The sequence below is a fragment of the Bubalus bubalis genome, chromosome X, assembly GCF_019923935.1.
Source record: "Bubalus bubalis isolate 160015118507 breed Murrah chromosome X, NDDB_SH_1, whole genome shotgun sequence".
NCBI lineage: Eukaryota > Metazoa > Chordata > Mammalia > Artiodactyla > Bovidae > Bubalus > Bubalus bubalis.
Window position 1 is genome coordinate 137,524,039 of NC_059181.1, and position 26,002 is coordinate 137,550,040.

General features: G+C 36.8%; 1 protein-coding gene across 8 annotated transcripts in view; it reads right to left on the minus strand.

Moving 5' to 3' along the window:
• Positions 1–740: 740 nt before the first annotated feature.
• The window catches only part of ZNF280C (zinc finger protein 280C), a 67,415-nt gene continuing 42,153 nt past the window's right edge, over positions 741–26,002 (minus strand). For 7 of the 8 annotated variants that reach the window (XM_025275969.2, XM_025275967.2, XM_044936556.1 and 4 more), the window contains 10 exons: positions 25,560–25,717; positions 24,784–24,884; positions 23,863–24,009; positions 16,928–17,059; positions 12,384–12,697; positions 11,774–11,911; positions 5,111–5,173; positions 1,523–1,641; positions 999–1,034; positions 741–874 (listed from right to left, as the gene is read on the minus strand). In XM_025275969.2, coding sequence (XP_025131754.1) covers positions 864–874; positions 999–1,034; positions 1,523–1,641; positions 5,111–5,173; positions 11,774–11,911; positions 12,384–12,697; positions 16,928–17,059; positions 23,863–24,009; positions 24,784–24,884; positions 25,560–25,717 — 1,219 coding nt within the window. In that variant the 3' untranslated portion in view covers positions 741–863. The remainder of the gene's footprint in view (positions 875–998; positions 1,035–1,522; positions 1,642–5,110; positions 5,174–11,773; positions 11,912–12,383; positions 12,698–16,927; positions 17,060–23,862; positions 24,010–24,783; positions 24,885–25,559; positions 25,718–26,002) is intronic. The other variant, XM_044936555.1, reaches the window with a different exon arrangement.

Below are 26,002 nucleotides of genomic sequence, written 5' to 3' on the forward strand. Positions count from 1 at the left end.
CTAGAGGAAGATAAAAGAGCAGCAGCCAGAATGATCCAACTTCAACTTGGATGTTGAAGCATTGATCTGATGGGCTTTTCTTGGTCAGAATCAACCCATGAGCTTAAGATCAAGAACCAAAGCCCCCAGCAGAAAGTTGTGCTCTATTTGGTGGGCCTTGAGGTCATCTCTGGCCAAATTAGCATCAGTCTTATAGGAGGCCAGTCATGAAGAAAGGGACTCTCCCTAAGATTTGATTTCTTAAGGCCAAAATCTAGAGGAGGTCTCACAGTCAAATAATTCACATTCCTTGGAAAGAGAGGACAGGCATCAGACGTGTCCATCGAAGGGGGACACGGACCAGGAATACCCTGGACTTTATTTGAAATTTCTGTGTTGCTTCTGCATCTGAAAGATATGAAAAATAGAACAATGACAGACAAGGAATGAAGAAAAAGATAACTATCTGACCTAAAAATGCAATGCAATCTCCTAAGAAACTAACTAAGAAACCAGACAAAAGAGACAAAAAAGATGAACAGTCACATCATTTGGAATGCAGTATTCTGAAAGCAAGTATAGCGGAGAAAAACACGAATTATTTTAAGCAAAGCAAGAAAAGACCATAGCAACAAAAGTTATTTCTGAAGAGAGCCAACAGGAAAAAAGGTTATGTTAAGGTATGTTAACCTGACACAAAGATAAGGTGGAATAAGATTCTAGTGCCATCCGACAGCTGAAAAGAGCTGAATAACGAGAACTAGTGTCATGAACTTTGCTGTTTAATTGCTTTTTTATGAGAAAACACATCAGAACTTTGAACTTAGGAAATTCCAACTTTTCTTGCACCAGGTTGCACGAGCTCCATAGAGCAGGAATCTATTTCAACAAGAGGCTTTAAAAACAAAAACAGAAACAAAATATTTAATATTTTTCATTTCTATTAGTGATACATTCAATAAATGCAATACTGCTAAAATCCATCAAAGAAAAATGCACTGAATGAATATTAAACTTACGCAGAAATGGGTTCACAGCTGAGGTACCTTCAGGAACTGAAATTAGAAAAAGTTCTACATTTAAAATAGAATATATGAGGAATGAGAAGGGGAAAGGGAAGGAAAGGATAAATTAGGAGTTCGGGATTAGCAAATATAAACTACCATATACAAAATAGATAAAGAACAAGGTTCCAACTGTATAGCACTGGGAACTATATTTATATCTTGCAATAAACTGTAATGAAAAGAATCTCTCTCTCTCTATATATATATATGTATAATTAAATCAGTCAATTATATATGTGTATGTATAATATATGTGTATATATATGTATAATTAAATCATTAATTATATATGTATAATTAAATCACCAGAGACTACTATAACATTGTAAATTAACTATACTTCAATATAAAATAAAATGTTTTTAAAGAATGTATGAGGAATGAAACTATTAATATGTAAGAGCCTGTTCTGTGGTTGATCAAAACCACTGGAATAAATATCAGAAATCTAAAGTAACACAATTATATATACTTACGAGTCTCTATAATAACTTGGCAAGTGTGAGTTTTACGTTGACTTAAGTGTTTAGCCATACGATCCAGAGTAGAAGAATCAGCCAGGAAATCACATTTAAGGCACACTAGAGTAATGCCCCTATTAAAAAAAATAAGACAGAAAGAAAAGGTTTTTGTTTTTAAAAAAAATCCATACACAAATTCAATTATTATTTTTCCACATAATAACTTTTTTGTGTGTGTGTTGTGACCACCACTTCCAAATTTTGTTATATAAGCCCAATACATATGAAAGGGTATAACTATGTCTCTAGAAAATGGCATAGCTATGTCTATATTATGTGAACATTTAATGCTCTATATGCTGTTCCCTCTCCTCGCTGTTGTTTAGTTGCTCTGTTGTGTCCAACTCTTTGCAACCCTATGGACTATAGCCCGCCAGGCTCCTCTGTCCATGGGATCTCCCAGGCAAGAGTACTGGAGTGGGTTGCCATTTCCTTCTCCAGTTCCCTCTCATGTGGTTTCTAAAAGCTATGAGTGAAGAGAGAACTAAAACCCAGTCAGGACTCCACTAACAACTTGTATAACTTGTGCAAGGCACAATCTTTCTCTGCCTTTGCCCATCAGCAAAGCAAGATTCATCCATTCACTATACATTTGCTGAGAACCTTCTTTATATACTCTGTACCACTAGAATGTATTTGTGTTACAAGCATAAGAATGAACAAAAAAGGATACTCTGTGAAGCCTACAATCTAACGTCCTATTTAAATGATAAAATCAGAGAAGAAATGAGGTCTTAAAAATAAATTATGTAAACATAAATCATGCAATTATCAGCTTATTAACAAAGCATAAATATACTTTTGCAGTTCGTTTTAAACTTAAATACTTTAAAATTAAGTACTTTACCTGTATAGGAATAAATTCATAGCATAGTTTAGACTAACTTCTCCCTTGCAGCTCTACTCTTAACAGCCTGCTGGATATTTACACTTGAGTTGTCACATTAGAAATGATCTTCATGAAAACTAAAGTCATGTACTTTCCTCCTTACCTGGGAAAAGTCATTCCTCCTGACTGGTCTCCTTAACGATGCCATGCCCCTGACATAAATGCTCAAAACTGTAGCTATTTCTGACTCTTTTTTCCTTAAGACAGTCACTATTTGAAAAATTTTATAATATTCAATATTAGCAGTTTATTGAGCACTTACTCTGTGTAGGCTGAGGGTTTTAGATATATCATCTCACCTATATCATGTAACAACCCAAAGAGGTAGGTGCTGTAATTTTAACTTTTTTTTATAGAGGACAGGTTCAGGTTTAATAACTTACCAAGGTCAGGACCAGGTCTGAAACTGAACCTTTTGATTCTAGAGCCCATATTCTTAAATGTGGTGTGATACCACTTCAACCCAGATTATCTTATTGAATCAGTCTTAACTACTGCAATAGTCTTAATCAGTCTATGTGCCTCACATGGGCTTCCCAGGTGGCTTAGTGGTAAAGAATCTGCCTGGCAAGGCAGGAGACGCAGGAGACGGGTTTGATCCCTGGGTGGGGAAGATCCATGGAGAAGGGAATGGCAACCCACTCCAGTACTCCTGCCTGGAAAATTCCGTGGACAGAGGAGCCTGGCAGGCCAATGGGGTTGTAAAGAGTTGGACACGACTGAGCGACGAAGAATGCACATGCCTCATGTAGCTACAACTCACCTTGTATACCCCTCCAAATTGATCTTCCTTTAGTATCCTTGATTCCACATGAAGTACCAATGGCTTTCCCAACATCTTCAAATTAAGTCCAAATTCCCTAGGCTTTTTCAAGGATTCCACAATCTGGATCTAAGCTCTAAACTATTCCCAGACTCTGAACTTAGTACTATGTTATATGAACTTCATGCTTCATCCAAACTGTACTACTTGTCATTCACTGTGTTTATCATTTGCTTTTTTCCTTTCTTAATTTTCATTCATGCTGTTTTTCAAACCAAAATGCCCCTGTGCCTGTTCTTAAAAGTAGAAACGTCTCTTTCTCTTCAAATCAGTAACTCTCATTACACTTATTACAAACCTCCCTGTATTAATTTTTGTAGTTACTTATGTTCACATCTTATAAATTGTACATTCCTTTAAGGTTGGTACCAAGCCTACTTCATCACTGTCATCTTCACAGAATTTGCTACCTTGTGTTATACATGATAGATGTACAATGAATTTAAAAATGAACACTGAATTTTAATAAAATAATTATAAATTGACTATTCTTAAAATCTTAAGTATGAAAATTCCCATACACAGAAAATCATCAATTTTCTATTTATATTTGAGACCCACCCTATGTGAGAAAAAAAGTCATACAATTCAATCTAAGAACCAAGCACACAACTCAGTTTGACAATAGTGAGATAAAAATCAAATTAAATTCTCATCTTTAGAATAAATCCTTTTCATTATTATAAAAATTTTTTAGTAAATGTTAACATCTAGATAAAGTTAATTGGTATTTCCTAATTCCTTGAATTTAGCAATAGTTTTAAAATTTCACTGATATATTTTTAAAAAATGGAATAAAACTTTTCTCTTCCTATGAGCTATTATTGGTCTATCATCTACACACTCCACATATGTCACTTTCAATATTAATTTACTCAGTAAATATTCACAGAAGCCTACTATATGCCAGGCCACTACTGAATGCCCAGCAAATGTCTGGCATAGCCAAATATCCAAATCATACACATTCTAGTGAGAAGATACAGACAGTAAACAAGAGGATGAAATATACAATCTATTGAACAGTAAAAAGTTGCCATGAAGTAAAAACAAAGCAAGAAAGGGAGATAGGGAGTGTCAGGAGTGGGGCTGGGGAAAGGATGGTATTTTAAATGGGGTGGTCTAGGAGAGACCTAAAGGAGGCGACAGAGCTAGCTACCCATGCAGATATCTGGGGAAGAGCAAATGAGGCAGAAGAGATCAAAATATAAGATCCTGAGTCACAGCATCCCCTCTTCTCCTTTTCCACTAACCCAAAGCATTAAAACAAGTGTTGGCTAAACTTAAGTCTATGTCTTAGCCTGATGCTATCAATATAAAGACTTTGACACTGGTATCTCAAATAGCAATGATAGCAATAACAAAATAATTAACCAAAGGAAAATGGAGTGAAAAGGAATTAGAAGAATGTGAAAAAACGGTCCTTAGTGAATTCTGAGCTAATTGTGTGTGGTAGCACCAACATTAATTATCAATCCTTTCAGAAATGTTCACAATTCCTCAGAATAGTAAACAAGTTGTGTATTTTTATTTCAAAAATAAAAGTGTGTTAGTCACTTTGTCAACTATCTTAAAAGTCTTTTAAATATTCAAATATTTCTGGAGAGCCTTATTTTTAAATCTTATAATGCAAATTCATGAAAGTTTCATCTTAATGCCTAATATCACTGAAACAAAGTTTAGCTGGAGAATATTAGGTAATCCGCTCTTTGATCTAAGGATATAATGAATAGAACTCTATTATATCCATTAGCAATCATTTTCCCAACTAGGCACTCCAGCATCAGGTTAAAAAGTTACTATAGAGAGAATTAAAAAAAAAATTACTTACCTGAGAGTTCTACAACGCTTCTTAAAAATAGAGACTCGTTTAGCTGGCTGGCTGGTATGATAGCTAGAAAGACAAGAAACAAATGAAATTTTATTATACAGTAAGTCATTAATTAATTTCATAATTTTTCAAGCCTATGCTTAGTTTCCTAGTTTTGAATAAAAGACCACAATTTAAATTATAAAATTCTATTAGCATTTGTTTAATTCAAGATTTTTATCTTACATTTCATGTTATCATTGTATTTAAATATTTTAACATATTTCCCTGAGAATAATCTTAAATTATACTTCCCTGCTATAAAAAAAATAACTTGAGTTAAACATGCAAAGAGCATCAAATTAATTTTTTCACTTAAGAGTTGAGAACAATTTAAAAGTTACTTGCTAATGATATATTTTGCTGTAATATAAACTGTTAGGAATAATTATTATTTATTACTTTCTAATCAATATACTTAGCCTGGGGACCCTGGAAGAAACTGTTTCTTAGGCCAAGTGACACTACCATCAGTAAAATTAAACACTTAAAGAATCTTCTGCAATTACTGGAAGAGCTTTTAAAGAACATCAATTAAAGGAAGCAGAACTCGAGTTAAAACAATACTTCCTCTATGCACAGAACAGAAAACCACTAACAAAATTTTGCAGTCAATGTTAACAGCTTCTATATTGCCTTTTAAGTTGATAAGGAAAGCTTTCCTGTATTAGAAAGTCAGGCAGAATTAGCCAGGATCCTTGGTGGCTCAGAAGGCAAAGAATCTGCCTGCAAATGCAGATCTGGGTTTGATCCCTGGGTTGGAAAGATCCCCTGGAGAAGGGAGTGGCTTCCCACCCTAGTATTTTTGCCTGGAGAAGTCCATAGACAGACCCTGGCAGGCTACAATCCATGGGGTTGCAAAGAGTCGCATATGCCTAAGCGACTAACACTTTCATTTTCTTTCGGCATAGCACAGTATTACTCAAAGTGTGGTCCATAGGACCAGCAGCATCTGCATCACCTGGGAGCTTATTAGAAATACTGAATACAAAGTCTCAGCTCCCACTCCAGACCTACTGAATTAATCTCTGGCGGTGGTGCCCAGAAATCAGTTTCAATAAGTTTTTCAGATGATTCTTACACAAACTAATCATCTGAAAAACTTACTGAAATTGTACTAACCCTAGTTTGCACTGACAGACCCAAACTAGGCAACACATCAATTCAATGGATATCCTTAAACACATGTTAACTATCCATCAACATACCATGTATACATGGGAAAAGAATGACTACCTATCCCCCCAAGAAAAAGTCCTCAGAATAGATGCCATGGTGAATACAAAGAACCACTCTCTCAGGTAGGTAAGACAGACACATATTTAATATGAGGCAGAATAGCTGAATAGTATAGAACTTAAAAAATAACAACTGATTCCTATGAGGGGCCACAGTGATCAGATACTTCACAGAAGGTAAAATGAGAGGGAAGGAGAGGAGCATGCCAAACAACAATGAAGAATAAGAAAAAGTCACTCTATGGAATATGGGACAAACTATACATTGGAGAAGATCAATTATTTTGAGGGGCTTGACTTCTGAGGGGGCCCTGTATGAGGGGCCCATACAGAGTTGGTATGGGCTGAGAATAAAGGTACTTGACCTCTGAGAAAACGAAGCTTCTGTATGTACAGGGCTCAATCTTATGACAAAAGTCCACACTGAGGCAGAGTGAGGGTATCCAGTTAAGGGGAGGTACCTGAGGCAACCAAGGAAGCAAGGCATGAATGAAGTAGGGGGGAAACACAGAGAGACTTACAAAGCCCTTAGAAGAGTAGAAGTGGACAATTTCAGTTCTATATGAGCCGAACGATGAGGAAGTGTGCCTGATGATGATGCAGTACAGGCTTGGGGCTCACTGGAAATTAGTAAGTTTATGAAGGAAGCCTAGGGCCAGTTGGGGATATTTTGGGGGTAGAATGGGGCCAGAGGTCCCACAATACAGTTGAGGACCCTATGGCAAATGGGAGAGGACAGAATGATCCACGAACTTAAGGAACACCAAAGATAATTTTCAATTTAATCTCCTATAAATTCAGGGCAGAATTAAAGCCCTGTTGGAGCAGCCATGTGTTTGGCACAGAATAAGAGACCAGCATTCCCCCCAGCAGTATACTCAGAGAAAGGGTGGCTGGAGTCTGGTTTGGAACAACTGAGGCATAGGTGCAGAACCACTGCAGTAGTCGTGAGGCAGAGTGGTAAATTATGGAAAGATAGATTTTCAGGAAGCCATGATGAATGGTGCCACATCAAGAGAACACCATAGGCTTCAGAAACTTAAAAGTGTATTATTTCCAGGTGATGCTCCACATTTATGCAAATGATGCACTGAGATAGATTGAGCTTAAAGGGGAGGGGGTAATAATAGCTTGGATCCTAGACAGACAAAAAATGTTTGACCATTTGTGTCCCGTGATCTATCCAATAGTTTTAGATGAAGAGTTGGATCTCAGGAAAACTCAGCATTGACACTGGAGGATTTACAGTTGAAAAGTAGAATATGAAACTCTCAGAGTGGTTAAGGTACCAAGAAAAGAAATGCAAAGAGGCAAGAAGAGCTGAAGAAAGAAAAAGTAATGAAATAGAGGAGCAGCAAAAAAGAAAAAAAACTGTGGTAATCATTTAGGAGAACTTGAGAAGAGTTTCAAAAGTGAGTGATCAAAAGTATCAAATACTCAAAGAAGTCATAGAAAAGTATTCTTGAAAAGCAGTGAATACATTTAGTGATTAGGACATGATTGATAATCTTGAAAGGGGCAGCTTGAACTGATTAAGATGGGGGTGATACTCAAATTACAACAGGTAAAGAAATGACAACATAAGATATAAAAAAATACGTTTTACAAATGTTGACAGTGAAAGGAAGACAAGAAAATATGCAAATTAAAGGCAACTCTCCCTCATACTAAAAAAAAAAAAAAAAAAACCTGAAAAAATTTGTAGGCAGAAGGAATGTGGTACAGAGAAAAAGATGAAATGAGGGTGCATAAGATTATGGAGGAAATAGAGGAGATGAGGGGCAAAACAAACTTTGAAAAAGTGGGCATGTCTTTTTCTGAGATTAATGTCTGGATGAAGGGGAAAAGATTTGAGGTAGAAAAAGGTTAACCTTGGGAAAAATGAAGAAGATGACCTCTGAGTAATTAGTAATTAAACCACTAGACCATTCAGGTATGACCTAAATCAAATCCTTTATGATTATACAGTGGAAGTGAGAAATAGATTTAAGGGCCTAGATCTGATAGATAGAGTGTCTGATGAACTATGGAATGAAGTTCATGACATTGTACAGGAGACAGGGATCAAGACCATCCCCATGGAAGAGAAATGCAAAAAAGCAAAATGGCTGTCTGGGGAGGCCTTACAAATAGCTGTGAAAAGAAGAGAAGCAAAAAGCAAAGGAGAAAAGGAAAGATATAAGCATCTGAATGCAGAGTTCCAAAGAATAGCAAGGAGAGATAAGAAACCCTTCCTCAGCGATCAATGCAAAGAAATAGAGGAAAACTATAGAATGGGAAAGACTAGAGATCTCTTCCAGAAAACTAGAGACACCAAGGGAACATTTCATGCAAAGATGGGCTCGATAAAGGACAGAAATGGTATGGACCTAACAGAAGCAGAAGATATTAAGAAGAGGTGGCAAGAATACACAGAAGAACTGTACAAAAAAGATCTTCACAACCCAGATAATCACGATGGTGTGATCACTGAACCTAGAGCCAGACATCCTGGAATGTGAAGTGGGCCTTAGGAAGCATCACTATGAACAAAGCTAGTGGAGGTGATGGAATTCCAGTGGAGCTATTTCAAATCCTCAAAGATGATGTCGTGAAAGTGCTGCACTCAATATGCCAGCAAATTTGGAAAACTCAGCAGTGGCCACAGGACTGGAAAAGGTCAGTTTTTATTCCAATCCCAAAGAAAGGCAATGCCAAAGAATGCTCAAGCTACCGCACAATTGCATTCATCTCACACGCTAGTAAAATAATGCTCAAAATTCTCCAAGCCAGGCTTCAACAATACATGAACCATGAACTTCCAGATGTTCAAGCTGGTTTTAGAAAAGGCAGAGGAACCAGAGATCAAATTGCCAACATCTGCTGGATCATGGAAAAAGCAAGAGAGTTCCAGAAAAACATCTATTTCTGCTTTATTGACTATGCCAAAGCCTTTGACTGTGTGGATCTCAATAAACTGTGGACAATTCTTCAAGAGATGGGAATACCCGACCACCTGACCTGCCTCTTGAGAAATCTGTATGTAGGTCAAGAAGCAACAGTTAGAACTGGACATGGAACAACAGACTGGTTCCAAATAGGAAAAGGAGTACGTCAAGGCTGTATATTGTCACCCTGCTTATTTAACTTATATGCAGAGTACATCATGAGAAATGCTGGGCTGGAAGCAGCACAAGCTGGAATCAAGATTGCCAGGAGAATATCAATAACCTCAGATATGCAGATGACACCACCCTTATGGCAGAAAGTGAAGAGGAACTCAAAAGCCTCTTGATGAAAGTGAAAGTGGAGAGTGAAAAAGTTGGCTTAAAGCTCAACATTCAGAAAACGAAGATCATGGCATCCGGTCCCACCACTTCATGGGAAATAGATGGGGAAACAGTGGAAACAGTGTCAGACTTTATTTTTTGGGACTCCAAAATCACTGCAGATGGTGACTGCAGCCATGAAATTAAAAGATGCTTACTCCTTGGAAGAAAAGTTATGACCAACCTAGATAGCATATTCAAAAGCACAGACATTACTTTGCCACAAAGGTCCGACTAGTCAAGGCTATGGTTTTTCCTGTGGTCATGTATGGATGTGAGAGTTGGACTGTGAAGAAGGCTGAGCGCCAATGAATTGATGCTTTTGAACTGTTGTGTTGGAGAAGACTCTTGAGAGTCCCTTGAAGACTCCAAGGAGATCCAACCAGTCCATCCTGAAGGAGATCAGCCCTGGGATTTCTTTGGAAGGAATGATGCTGAAGCTGAAACTCCAGTACTTTGGCCACCTCATGCGAAGAGTTGACTCATTGGAAAAGACTCTGATGCTGGGAGGGATTGGGGGCAGGAGGAGAAGGGAACGACAGAGGATGAGATGGCTGGATGGCATCACTGACTCGATGGACGTGAGTCTCAGTGAACTCCAGGAGTTGGTGATGGACAGGGAGGCCTGGCATGCTGCGATTCATGGGGTCGCAAAGAGTCAGACGACTGAGCGACTGAACTGAACTGCACTGAAGGTTAACAACTGAGAGACTAGAATAAAATCCTGAAAGTACTGAAAAGCATCTACACAGATGTTGTAGACAAAACCAAGTAAGTAGTCTTGAGAGATGACCACATTAAAATTAAAGGTCATAAATTCAAAGCTGACTAAATCAAGCGCAGTCTAGAACTGAGCAAAGAGAGAGATCAAAGAGGGTAAGAGTGTCAAGGATAGCAAGGTAAGCATGGCTGTATATATGAAGGATTCTAGAAGAAAAAACAAAGCAAGATTCACAACAGATGACTTTGAGGCTAAAGTTAACTATAAGATTAGATTTAGTGATACTGGACTGAAAAGTGGAGCCAAGACTAAAAGTAATGAGATTTCAAAATGAATGAATATTGTATACGTACAAGGTAATATTGGATGGTGGCATTTTTTAATGCCTTACAGATGGATGTGAAGTGCTGGCAGTAAAGTCAAGGTACAATGAAGTTGGGCTGGGGAATCATCAAGGGGAAAAAATCACTGAGAGTTAAGTGCTGAAGGCATTAAAAAATGTGGGCAAATTCTTGAAAGTGGTAGCTAACTATGACCATAAAGTAAGACAGGCAGAATAAAGGTACTTGACCTTTATTATAAGCTCCAAGAAACCACTTTTATTGGTTTTATCTTATTTCTGACTGAAAATAAATGGACCTACCTCCATTTGAATAATCAACTTAGCATATTTGTATCTGAACAATTTTTGTTTATTTAGAAAGAAGGAATAAAGTACTAATAAGATTCAAACGCAAGTAATGTGGGCTTTGAAGTCTTTCTCTAGCATAGAGTACATGGTAGGTGCTCAAATAATGTAAAATAATTGACATATGAAAAAGAATTCCAACAGTAATGTCATGACTGGACTATTCCTACAGTCTCATTTCACATTTCATCAAATGAACGAAAAGATGGAGGCCTTGAAAAACAAATGGACAGAGGGTTAGAGGGAGAATGAGAGATAAAGAACACAAGAGAGTGAGCATGTGAGCACTGATGATGTTCCTAGCATTTCTGACAAAGCTGAGGTCTCTAAGAGAGATTGCTTTGAAGTGGGGAACACTGCATAGTTACATGCACTTATTTGATAAGATATTTTGGAACATTTGAAATTTTATGGATCACTTTTTGAAAGACTTAGAAAAATAACTTCCCTACCAAACCTATTCTAATTTCATTAGCCTAACTGTTCCTAAAAAATTTTGTCCCACTAATTTCATGAGTTATTATGCTGGAAAATAGTATTGGGTAATATCCTAGAAGTTCCCTGTTGCTAGATCTATTTAGATCCTTGATGTGACAAAGTGGCTTTGTTTTCAAAAACCAAGTTATCTTGAATGGTAGTTTTGACTGGCCGTGTACATGTTTAACTCACCTCAGCATATGATTAACAAAGGCTTTGTTACAGTTAGTGCTGTATTTGCAAAAATTACAGCGCGTAAATAATGAAAAGTGGCTTGCAAAATCTTTTATTTTGGTATGACATTCAATGCACGTGTATACTCCCCGACACCTTATGGAGACAGAAAAAAATTATTAAAATATATTGTAAAACCAAAAAATAAGGTAAAGACTTATTCATGTTGTATTAATTGGAGTCAAGATGTTTAAACTAAATCTTTAAATAGAGACTTGGAATTTGAAAATCTGCTTTGAAACAATAAGCTAGAGTAAGTAAAAACTCTAATATCAATTAACGTTTCCTTGGAATAAAAAGGATCACATAAACCAATTCAACTATCATAAGATATAAGCACAAATTATAAGATTAGTGTAGAAGATGGCAATTATAAAATAAGTACAGTAATTCAAGTTCTGTTCAGGACTAGTAAAAAGTATCTTTTTATTTATTTTCTTGGCCTTTATGCCAGATAAGTGATTATCATGTAAATGTGCATTATCTGGTGATATGGTAAGCTATATTAAAATAACCTTGAATATTTAATATTGAAATAGGAATGTATATCAGGAATAGAAGATATTACCTTAAGTTCTTCAAAGCTACGCTGATTTTATTTCTCCTGTTGCGCTTTTTCTTTGGCTTGTAAGAGGTTCTTGCTCTGCCTTTACCTGCACCTTCCTTACTTGTACTAGGCTTACTTTCAGTGGATGTAGTTGCACGAAACTTTCTTGTCTTATATTCATTTGCATTAGATCTTGGAGAACTTCCAGTAATTGTAGTTTTAGACGTTGAAGGTGAGACCTGAAGAGACGTTCTTGAAGAAGTACTGGAAGATAGAATACTCTTGGAAGTTGATGGTCCTGAATGAAGAGATTCAATTGAAGCTCGGATAGTGACCTATAAAAATAAAGGTAATATATACTTTTAGAAAATTAATCATCACATTAATATTAAAAAATCACACTTTATGCAAAGCATAATTGGTTTTTGACAAGGGTGCCAAAAGAATTCAAGGGGGAAAACAATAGTCTTACCAACAAATGGTGCTAGGACTGCTGGATATCTACCTGCAAAAGAATGAATTTGGACCCTACCTCATTCTAAATACAAAAATTAATCCAAAATGTATCAAAGACCAGATTGTAAGAGCTAAAACTGCAAAACTCTTAGAAGAAAACATAGGAGTAAATCTTCATGACCTTGGGTTAGGCAATGATTTCTTAGGTATGATACTAAAAGCACAAGAAACCAAAGAAAGAACAGATGAATGGACTTCATAAAAATGAAAACTTTTGTACTTCAAAGGACATTGTTAAGAAAGTGAAAAGATGACCACAGAATGAGAGGAAATATTTGCAAATCGTATCTCTAATAAGGGACATGTATACAGCATAACTTACAACTCAATAAAAGACAACCCAATTAACACATGGGCAAATGATCTGAATAGGCATTTCTTCAAAGAAAATATACATATGAAACAAGCATGTGAAAAGATGCTCAACATCATTAGTCAGTAAAGAAATGGAAATCAAAACTCCAGTAATATACATCACTTTAGACCAACTAAATGGCTATAATGAAAAAGACAGGTAGCAACATGTGCTGACAGGAGGGTGGAGAAATTTCAGCCTGCATATATTGCTGGTGGGAATGTACAATGGTACAGCAGCTTTGGAAAACAGTTTGGCAGTTCTTTAAAATGTTAAACATAAGAATCATTATATAACCCTTAGGTATTCCACTTCCAGCAATTTCACTCAAAGGAAATGTCCATACAAAAATTTGCACATGAAATTTCCCGACAGCATTATTCATTATAGCCAAAAAATAGAGACAAACCAAATGCTCGCCAATTGATGAGTGAATAAATAAAATATGGTATACACATACAATGGAATAATATTCAGCCATAAACGTACTGATACGTAAGTACTAATACAGCCTTAAAAGAGAATGAAGCACTGATACAAGCTACAGGATGAACCTCATGGATGAACCTCAGAAACATTATACTAAGTGAAAGAAATCAGCCATAAAGGACCTCATATTGTAGATATTATGATTCCATTTATATGAAATGTCCAGAACAGGAAAATTCATAGGGACAGAAAACAGGTTAAAGTTTGTCTGTTGTTGTGGAGGGGAAATTGGGAGTGACTGCTAATGGGTATGGGGTGACAAAATGTTCTCAAATAGATTGTAGTGATGTTTTCACAACTCTGTGAATATGCTAAAAACTAATGTATTGTATACTTTAAATGGGTAAATTGTATGCATGGTATATGAATTACATGTTAACAAAGCTGTTACCGGAAAAAAAAATCACAGCCATACAAAAAGTTAAATATCTAAGTATAAAGTGAAGTCGCTCAGTCGTGTCCGACTCTTTGCGACCCCATGGACTGCAGCCTACCAGGCTCCTCTGTCCATGGGATTTTCCAGACAATAGTACTGGAGTGGATTGCCATTTCCTTCTCCAGGGGATCTTCCCAACCCAGGGATTGAACCCGGGTCTCCCGCATTGTAGACAGACACTTTATCGTCTGAGCCACCAGGGAAGTCCTAAGTATAAACTACAATCAAAGAAGTCTCCCATTCACTTTAAATTTTTGTTGTTGTTCAGTCACTGAATCATGTCTGACTCTTTGCAACCCCATGGACTCCAGCATGCCAGGCTTCCCTGTCCTTCACTCATCTCCTGGAGTTTGCCCAAACTCATGTCCAATGATTCGATGATGCCATTCAACCATCTCCTCCTCTGTAGCCCCCTTCTCCTGCCCTCAATCTTTCCCAGCATCAGAGTCTTTTCCAATGAGTTAGCTCTTATTCTATAGTCATACCAATTAAATGAAATTCACCTCAGTATTTATTTACTGCTGTAATACTGGTTTTGTATTGATGGCATTTATATGTTAACAGAAATTTTAATAGGTCAAAAGAGCTCATCCTATGGCTATTTTATGTTCTGATATAACTGAATAACTAGAGGTCAAATTTTACATCTCAAATCCTGAGATAACTCTGGAAAGGCCTGCATTATTCCTTGGTAACTATAAAACAGATCTCCAGAATCACTGTCACACTTGAAACAGATAATATTGTACATCAATTATACTTCAATTAAAAAAAAAAGTACCTACACCCCTCTAAAAACAAATGAACAGATCTCCAGTAAATGTGACCTGCTCTCTCTGGGAGTTCATCGAGCAGGATTTATGGTTCCAAAGGTTACTGTGGTAGTTACAGCAATTCATCATACAGCATGGAGAGTTTAATTAATACTCAATTTTCTTGGAGCTAATAAAAAATTTATCATTTAATATTCAGAAAAATAAATGTTTGATTATACCCATTTGATTAATAGTGAAAAACAGTTACCTATTAACATTTTCTTTAATAACTTGATTATACCACTGCCATGTACTTAAGGAACAGCAAATGAGGAAGGCCTATGAAATACTTGTGGCTTAGTATCATACAAAAAGCGCTGAAATAGGAGTCAAAAAACCTGAGGTTAACTTTCAATACTACCTCTTCCTAGCCATGTGACCTTGAGTAAGTAACTTATCCTAAGCCTCCTCATCTGTACTATGGGAATAATACCTGCCTTCTCTACCTCATTGGTTTGTTACAGGGATTAAATCACGAATGAATGAAAAAGCACACTGAAAACGCAATTCTGAAGTGCTAACAAGTGGGGCACCGAAGAATTGATGCTCTTGATCTGTGGTGTTGGAGAAGGGACTCTTGAGAGTCCCTTGGACAGCAAGGAGATCCAAGCAGTCCATCCTAAAGGGAATCAGTCCTGCCGAAGCTCCAATACTTTGGCCACCTGATGTGAAGAACTGCCTCATTGGAAAAGACCCTGATGCTGGGAAAGACTGAAGGTGGGAGAAAAAAGGGACAACAGAGGATGAGATGATTGGATGGCATCACTGACTCGATGGACAGGAGTTTGAGCAAGCTCCGGGAGTTGGTGATGGACAGGGAGGCCTGGCATGGTATAGTCCATGGGGTCACAAAGACTGGTACACTACTGAGTGACCAAACTCAACAAGACACTTAGTATCATTTTTAATATTATTATACTATACTAATTATTACTATTATTATTAATAAGGGAAGATATGAGAGAGGATTTCACTGCTTATACTAATATTAGAATTCTGCATGTCTTCTTCCAGCATGGAATGAATGGCCTATAGGGAAAGATACTGGATAGCTTCTCTCCCTCTAGAGCTTCAGAGCCCTGCTTTCCATTATTTTAATGAACTCAAACAACAGACATACTCACATTCAAAGGTTAGTACTCAAAATACGTAAAGGTTTGGGAATTATTTCACTTTGGATTATGTATCTCTCCACTGGAGCAAACAGTCAAAAGCTGACTTTATATAAAGAAGTGAGAGAAAACAGATGTACATAAGGCAAATAGGGAAAATGAAATTTGTAGTTAGATGTATGTTTGCTCACTTAACACAGCAATGTTAATCAAGAGAACTTGCTTCTCTAAGAGTAGTTTCAGTAATACTAACTTCAACAAACCGTGGCATTCCAGGCATTATAACAGATGTTGGAGACACAAAGATAAATTAAACATGATTCCTCACCAGCTGAAGCAGACATATAAGCTGCCAACTGGAAAAGCTCAAAAACAGACTATGGAATATTGAAACAACACACTGACTCAGTCTACAGTTAATCTAGTTGCACTCACTACAAATGAATATGCTCCAATATAGCACATTTCAATCAACTCAGAAAACAATGGGTAGAAAATTTTCTAAGCATAAGAATGATAAAACCTAAAAAAATTTTTTGATGACAACCAGAAGTCAATTTTTAATATTATAAGGGGTTTATTTCTATTGTCATATAACGTTAGAATACAACCTATTTAAAATTCACTTTTTGGGGGATGCAGACATAGAGAACAGACTTGCAGACACTGGAGAAAGGAGAAGGTGGGACAAACGGAGAGAGCAGCATCTGTGGCTGATTCATGTTGATGTATGGCAGAAACCAACACAGTATTGTAAAGCAATTATCCTTCAATTAAAAATAAAGAAGCCAAAAATAAACATTATAAAAAAAGAACACCAGGGGGGAAAAAACACAACTTACTTTTGTACCAGGAGGCAATCCCTCCAGCTCTTTAGGCTTTATAAATGTCCGATGTTCGAGCTTGTGAACCAGTTTCTCCTTGTAGGTCAAAAATTGTAGTCTGCACTGTGAGCAACGATGAATTCCTTTCTTCTGTTTACAGAAAATATTAGAAATAATATTAGAAAGAATAATTTCTACCACCACAAATTCCAGGATCAGAAATTGCTCTTAATTCTAAGAGCTTAAGAATTTAAAAGCCAGAATTTTACCACTTTGTATCATAATACCAAAACATTTCATTTTTAAAAAGTACTTCTTTTAAAGTACTTCTTTAAAAAGTCCTAGTATTTTGGTTTCAAAGTATTTGTTATCATACAGGTAATCAATATGATAATTATATCAATTAGATTACAATGGGATAAGTCCTATGCTATTTGTAGTATGAGTTTATTTAAATATAAATGTGAAGTATAAACTATTCAAACATATGACATGTGAAAATGAGCTAGCTATATTACATTTTATTTTTGAAAAGATCAACAATGTTATTTCCATTTGTTTTGCAAGTTGGTAAAATAAAGTGAACTTTCTAAAATTAAGCAAATTTAACCAGATAACTCCCAAAAAAGTTACGTTATAGAAATGGTTGTATAAAGCAATGTTTGTCCAACAGAACTTTAAACAGTGATGTTTTACAGCTGCACTATCTAAAGTGGTATCCACTGCCACATGTGGTTATTGAGCACTTGAAATGTGGCAAGTGCAACAGAGAATGGAGTTTTACATTTTATTAAATTTTAAATTTAAACTAATTTAAATTTAAATAGACACATGTGGCTAGTGATATTGGACAGCATGGCTATAGAAGCATAAATCAGAACTACTGATCTGAGTCTACTCTTTGAGAACTCCTTGACCATGTTCCTTCTCAAAGCTGGTCCTTTTATTATTTTACCAATAGGAAACAGGACCCGAGAGAGATGTAAGACGCTTGCTCATAGCTACTTAGTGGTTTTTCTACTACATATTAGCAATTCCAATTTTTATGTACATGCGCTTGTCCATTAAAAGATGCATTTTATATTTATTTGTAAATTTGGAACAACATAAAAATACAAAAGAATGTTTTCTCTAGAAGTGTGTTTCCACAGGCTCATCATTTCCACTTAAAGCACAAGTAACCATTTACGAAAATCCAATGAAATCACATATATGAAAGTATCTAGACATTACTGGTGCATTGGAGAAATACAAATTCTTTACTAAGTTCAAAGCACTATGTAACTATAATGCATCTGTATTACTATTTTGGTTTCGTCTTATTTAGAAGTAATGTTAATTGGATCATATCACAGGTACAGCCAACATAAATTCACCTGTATGTGCTCAAGAGAGGGGAAAGAGGGAAAAAAAAGTGAAGCAGATGGCAAGACAACATGACAGAAAACTGCTCAGATATAGCTGCCGGAAATCTCTTCTCTGCTTGTACTTATATCTCATCTAATTTCATGATTTCAAATAGCATTCATCCAACTGCCTACTCAACATCACTATTTGATATCTAGCATGCATTTCATTCACATGGACAGAATTAAACTCCAGATTTCCCCCCATCCACCCTGCAAAAAATCTGTTCCTTCCCTAGTCTCTCCAATATTTCAATATATGGGAACATCACTCTTTTGCAGCTGCTCAGGATGAAAGAAATTGGTCACTCAACTCTTTCTCTCATGCCCCACACCCACCCCATTGATAAAACCATAGTCTTTCCACTTTTCATCACCTCCTACCACTGCCACCAGATCAGTTCAAGTCACTCACCTGGACTCTCATGGCAGTCTCCTACCTTCTCCTGGTTTCTACTCTTTTCTCCCAACAATCTCTTCTCTCCACGGCTGCCAGAATGATCTCTCATGTGCTTAAACACTCTAACGGCTTTCCGTAACACCCCCAAATCCTGACTGTGGCTTCCAAGGACCTACAATATCTTCCCCACATTCTCTCGCTACAACCTCATTTCCTACTACTCTTCCTCTCACTTGTTTACCATGTGCCAGACACACTGGCCTCCTTGTTGCTCCTTGAACATCTAGATATATGCTCACCTCACTGCCGACTGGTTCCTCTGCCTGCAACATTCACTTCCAGATGGCCACATGGCTTACTCCCTTATTTCCTCTGGTGAGACTTCTTTGACCACCCCATATATACATTAAAAAAAAAAAAAAAAAACAACCCAAGAAACTGCTCTTTCACCTCTTAAGCCCTGGTATTCCCTCGCCTCCTGTATTTCCTTCCTATGGTACTTATCACGTGCTTGAATACACATACATTCAGACATAATATGCATTCTCTTTTTGTCTGTCTTTCCCCCCCATAATGCAAATTTCAGAAGGCACAAACTGTTTTGGTCACTTCTGTAAAACAGTCCTTGGCATGTATTAGGCACTAAATAAATATCTGTTAAATAAACAGTGAGGCAGGCAGCAAGAGAATGACAGTACATACGAGAAGCAGGCACAATTAAACTAGTTTGAAATATCTGCCATTCCATTCATTGAGCATTTACCCAGAGCCCTGAGATGAGGACAGTGACGATTCCCTTAGTTGGACTCAAGTCTTTCATATCTCTTATTACATGTATGCTTGTGATGTGCTAAGAATAATACAGTACATTTTTAAAATAACATGATGTTCAACCAAAAAATGGTGACCTATCCCAAGGAAGAGAGAAAAAACTGTATTGAACTTTTTGACAAAGATATTATATTGTCTGGGTGATCTGAGGGTCTTCAAGGCTAATTCTGACTATCTGACTATCTGTAATAGATAATAATTAGATCTAATGCCAGTCAAGAATGACTCTTCAGTAGAAGTTTGGGACATAGGTCAATTTTTGGCTTTGCCAATTATTAGAGAATGTGACATTGGGCAAATTAACTTACTCTCTATAAAGCTTTGTTTCCTTATATGTGAAATGGAAATGATTACATACCTGCTTCATAAAGTGGTCGTGAGGATTAAACAAGATAAGCCAAGTAAAAGCACTAGTGACGGTCACACAGCAAGTGATAATGTTAACTGCTTGTTATTACTATAAAGACCTAATGAGGCTATTTAACACAAGTGAAATCCTTCAGTATTTCTTACAAGTTGTACAAACTATTGCTAGCTCTAAAATCACTCAATACGTAACAACATATTATTTTAAGGAAAAGGTTACAACCAAAGTCTTCAAAAAGAACAAACTGATCCATATTTATGTCAAGAATTCAACAATTTTTATTGTCTAAAATTGCCCTAATAGTATCTTAATTACAAGCTTATAAACTTGCTCAGCTATAATTTTCAAGTCTTTCATGAACAATTATACAAACTGCAAATACTTGGAAGGATGTCTGATGATCCTTCTTATTAAAATATATTCTTTCCTCTACTGACTGCTGACCACCTACCTGGTAGGTATGCCAAACTTACAAAACAAATGGGCACCTGTGGTGTGTCAGTACTCCCTGGTTTGATGATTCAGTAGAAGGACTTATAGGGCTTAAAAGTTGTTATACTCACAGCTATGATTTATTACAGTGACAGGATACAGAACAGGATTAATACAGGAAAAAAGTGCATGAGGTGAAATCTGGTGGATACTGATACCAGTTTCCAAGTGCCCTCTCCTAGTGGAGTTGCACAGGACATGCTCATCAATCCTCCAGCAAATAATTGTAGTAACAAGTGTGAATTTTTTTGGGTTTTGTTTTGTTTTCTAAGGAAGGTATTTTGAGTCTAAAAGTCCAGGTTTTTTATAAGCTTCAGTCACCAAATCTTCAGACTCCCAGAAGAAAAGCAGGAATTCACCACAATCATATTCTTGCACAAATGATCTAGAAAAGCTGGTACAACATGGCTCAAGGTTTCAGGCATGTAAAATACTTATCAGTTAATAACAAAGGCTCAGTTTCCAGGAGTTAGCCAAGGGCCAGTTATACAAGTAGGCCCTTCCGAAAATGTGCATGATTTGAGCAACTCAGACTTGTTGGGTTAACACTTTCCTATTTACGTGGCAAGTTAAGACACACAACTCACACTACGAAGACTGATTACAGATCAGGTTAAACCACTTGGGAGACATAGTCCACATAGCAGGCCTATCCATCTCTTTACCTTTCTAAGCATCTATTACTCTTTTCACATCCACACCTCACTCTGGAGCTTAGTAAATGACAGGAAAAACAGTTATGTTAAAAGTTTCACAATAAAATAAAGCTACTGCTTTACATCTCTTTGTTGTTGAGTCTCTAAGTTGTTTTTGACTCCTTGAGACCCCATGGGCAGCACCCCAGGCTTTTGTGTCCTTCACTATCTCCCAGAATATGCTCAAACTCATGTTCGTTGAGTCTTTCTTTCAAAATCAAAGGTCAAAAGATAAAATAGCACCAAGATCAGTGTTTCACAAGCTCTATTCCTCAAGAGATATTAAAATGTATTGTGCAAATAAAGGATTTAATGGTTATATAAGTTTTGGAAACAATATATACCGTATTCTTTGCTTGGAAATTTATGATCTTTTAAGTATTTTTTAGCATGTGAAAAGCTCTGAAAAATTCTATTAAAAATAAAAAGCTATTTTTTAAGTTCAGCCATTGACTGAATTTCTTTTTCAAGGATCAGTTTTAGAGTAGACCATCTATCTACTTGGTATCTGACGGAACACTGCTGGGGAAACTTGAATAGAAAGATTTTGCTATAGGTTTGTAACAGTATTGGAATATATGTGTATATTCCATTATTTTAATTATTATTTGCGTGACAGTGTAACTGTCATTTGTCTGGGGTTAACCTTTGGTTTCTCTTTTTTGGATATTTATTTTAATCTAACTTAATGCCATAACAAAGCACCTGTTGTAACACTGTTCCTGGCCAGTGATCCAGCCCTGAGCCTTTGGAGTGGGAGCACTGACTCCAAGACCCTACACAACCAGAGAACTCCTAACCCTGCTGCTGCTGCTGCTAAGTCACGTCAGTCGTGTCCGACTCTATGTGACCCCCGAGACAGCGGGCCATCAGGCTCCCGTCCCTGGGATTCTCCAGGCAAGCATATTGGAGTGGGTTGCCATTTCCTTCTCCAGTGCAGGAAAGTGAAAAGTCAAAGTGAAGTCGCTCAGTCGTGTCAGACTCTTCGCAACCCCATGGACTGTAGCCTACCATGCTCCTCTGTCCATGGGATTTCCCAGGCAAGAGTACTGGAGTGGGGTGTCACTGCCTTCTCCACTCCTAACCCTAGGGAGTATCAAATAGTAAGAACTCACTCACACAAAGTAAACCACTTGAATACAAGACCTGGAATCACCCAACTACCAGTCACACCCAGTGTAGGACACCTTATCCAAACAGCAAATAACAGTGAGGTGAAATACCAGGACAAAAAAACCCAAAAAAACAAAAAGCACCACACACACACACAAAACCAAGCGTGTTGACAGAACAAAGGTGATCCTGAATGTATCTGGATACTCTGTTTTTATGATTTTTTTTTCCAATTAACACCTATAAGTTGATTTCATGATCATCTAATGACTGGAACTGAAAGCAACATTAGCACAAGTGCTGAAAAAAATGACCATGGATAATGCATTTGATAATAAGAAAATGTGATGAACTGATCAGTGAGAAGACAAAAACTTGATTATATTATCAGATTCAGTAAATTCACTGACTTCTGATTTTGGCAAATGTGTGACTGCTCTTTCAGACACTTAAGAATAGGCTCACTGTTTTATCAAAGTTTTCAGCCCACATAAAAGATAGTCTAATTGCGTCAGGAAAAAGAACCAGCAAGCATAAAATGAAAATTTAAGGGAAAGGAGCAAGCACTAGTACCAATATCCCAGAAATTACCAAACAGAAGTGTCCAAAGTCATCCAAGAAACAAGTTACAAGCTAAACACAGTTCTTTGTTATAGTTCACATCTACAAATGTGTCACTGCTGTTTCCTTTGTCACTGGCTGCTGCAAGAGACCATTCTGGATCTCTGATGACAACCACATGTCTTCTCATAATAAAAAATGAGTTAGAAAGTGGAAATGAAGTTTGAAAAGAGGAAAACAGAATATTATGAATCCTCAATATTACCTCAGTTAAAAACTTATCCTTTTCCTTGATCTTGATTGTACTGTGCTTAATCGCTCAGTCATGTCTAACTCTTTGCAACCCCATGGACTATAGGCTGCCAGGCTCCTCTGTCCATGGGGTTCTCCAAACCAAGAATACTGGAGTGGGTTGCCATGCCCTCCTCCAGGGGATCTTCCCAACCCAGGCATCGAACCCAGGTCTCCCACATTGCAGGTGGTGTCTTTACCGTCTGAGTAACCAGGGAAGCCCGTGATCTTGATTAACTACCTTTAAAATCATTCCTATTCTTACCATTCTTAAACCCTTGAAATATCCAACATAAATATTCCATTCATCTTTCCTCTTCCCCTCCACTTTAGGCTGCTTACTTCTACTTACCTTTTATAAATTTCACTATTAGTGAGCCTCATCATGACCAGGAAGCAGACAAGGAAAAGAAGTGGAAGCTTCACAAGTATTTCAGCATAAATTGTAAATTGTGTTATTTGGAACAACTTTGCTTTCCTTCTGCTTCCCTGGTGGCTCAGACAGTAAAGAATCTTCCTGCAATTCAGGAGACCTGAGTTTGATCTCTGGGTTGGGAAGATTCCCTGGCGAAGGGAACCCACTCCAGTATTCTTGCCTGGAGGATCCCATGGACAGAGGAGCCTGGCAGCCTCTACAGTCCATGGGGTCGCAAAGAGTTGGACACCTGAGCGACTAACACTTTCACTTCACTTTCACTTGCTTTCCTTCTAGAATGAATCTAACCAATGTTCTAAGTTTTAGATATATAACCTTTTCACTAAGGCAAAATGAACAAATAAGAACTGCTGCATCTTACCTGATGCTTCATGTAATGATTCATGTAGGGAGTTGCCATCCTACTAACTTTGAGGCAAAATGGACACAGCAAGTTCTTAGTATTTTCATGGGACACTCTAAAATGAGTTTCTACATCAGTAAATGATGATGATCTAAACTGGCAAACCTAGAAATATAAAGAAGAGTTAATTTAAGTTGAAAAATTATAAATGATATGCAATTATATAAAAGCAGGAACAATAACTCATTTGTTTAGAATAATATTATGTACTACAAATTCAGCTCTGCTGCTTATACAACCACGGATCCCGATACTACAAGTAATACAGATGATTTCTGAAACAGAAAAATTGTCTTGCAAAGTTTAGGAATATATTTCTAAACATCCATAGATTCCCTCCTCCTTTTCAAATCTACTATCCCCCAGCTTGACTTGAATTTTCAAGCTCTGATACCCCTTGATCTATACAGTTTTTCCTGTTAACATGAAATGGAGCATTCTCTTCTTTGGATTTTAAATAGCATACAGATTATAACACAGGCAGTTTATCTTTATCTTGCTATCTTATTAGGAACCACTTCAAATTTTGGAAAAATACTGGCCTAAAAGCCTTTACTTGAGTTTCTCATAACTAACAGTAATTCCTATTTCTCTATCATATCTATAGTCTTCCCTACAGGGGTAAGAAAGCCTATATGTTTGTCTTTCTCCAGCAGGGCTTTTTGTCTGCCTAGTACAGGGGTCAGCAAACTATGGTCCAACGATCAAATCCAACCCACCACCACACATACATGGGTTAAACCAAGAGTTTCAAATACTAAAGAGGTTCTTCATTTTGGTAACTCATTTTTATTTAAATGGTTAAAAAAAATCAAAAGAACAGTACTATTTCACGAAAATTAAACAAATACCTAGATATACAATAAAATGTCTGTGTACCTGGCAAATATATGGCATTTCACCAGGTTTATGAGTGTCCTTCATATGTTGCAGAAGAATATGTTCAGTGTCAAATGATAATTCACAGATTTTACAAATAGCTGCAAGTGGAAAAACACACATTACACGTTTTAAAGATGTATATAAATCAAAGATTCAATTTGTACATCCACAGCAACAGCAACAACAAATAATAATAGTAGTGTTGACGGTGGTTCCAACCATTTTACAGTTGTTAACTTTGTGATGCTGTTCTGAAGACTTTACTTATTATTAGTTTGCTTTATTCTCATACCATCACTGAGAGCAGTACTGTTAACCTTATCCCCTTTTGTCAGATAAGGGACTTGAGGCCCAGAAAGATTAAGTAACTTGCCTGTCATCTCACAGCCGTTTTAAGAGGCAGAGCTGAGATTTGAATTCAAGCTAAGTCCAGACTCTGTGATTTTAACTATCGCAATAGGCAGTTACTTTTCTTATTAGAATATAAATGAAAATCACCTATTTCATATCCCCACGAAGTAGAGGATCTGAGTTTTCTAATTTGCCACCTATGTACAATGCATGAGTTATGCCAAGGATATTACAAGCAGGACTTCAACTTCAGTAAGTAATTGTATTGAAAAGTTTATACAAGTTAAAATATGCTTTCAAGCTTTCCCCAAATTACCAAATCTATTTCTTATTCTTATTTTTCCATCAGAATTCTTAAGGATGCCGATAGGTTAGCTAATCAAAATCATTCATGTTCAAGAGTTAAGAAAACTGTGACTTACTAGAAAACTCAAGGGGAGTATGTGTACTCTCAATATGACACTGCAGTTGGAATGGCGTCGGGTACTGGCGGTAGCAGTGCTGGCAGGTGGTGTGGTTTTCCCAACTCTCAGTGTTTTGCTTCTCAAGTTCCAAATGATGCTTCATGTGGTTCATAAACCTACACACGATAGTCAACAGGTACAAATATTCAAATGTATAACCAAAGACAAATCTCACAAGTAAGTATCTGAACTTACATGTTAAAAATGCAGGTGCATTACTCAAAATAACACCTCCAAAGCCATCAATCCTCTCGATATTTTTTTCACACTTGCTATTCAAATTATTTGCTTTTACAATTCATAATTCCAAAAGCTTTACAATCTCACATTTTCTTCACTTGTTTTTTGACATAATGCTTTAGCAGTTCAATCAAGAGAGATCACATATGATTTAGCTCTTC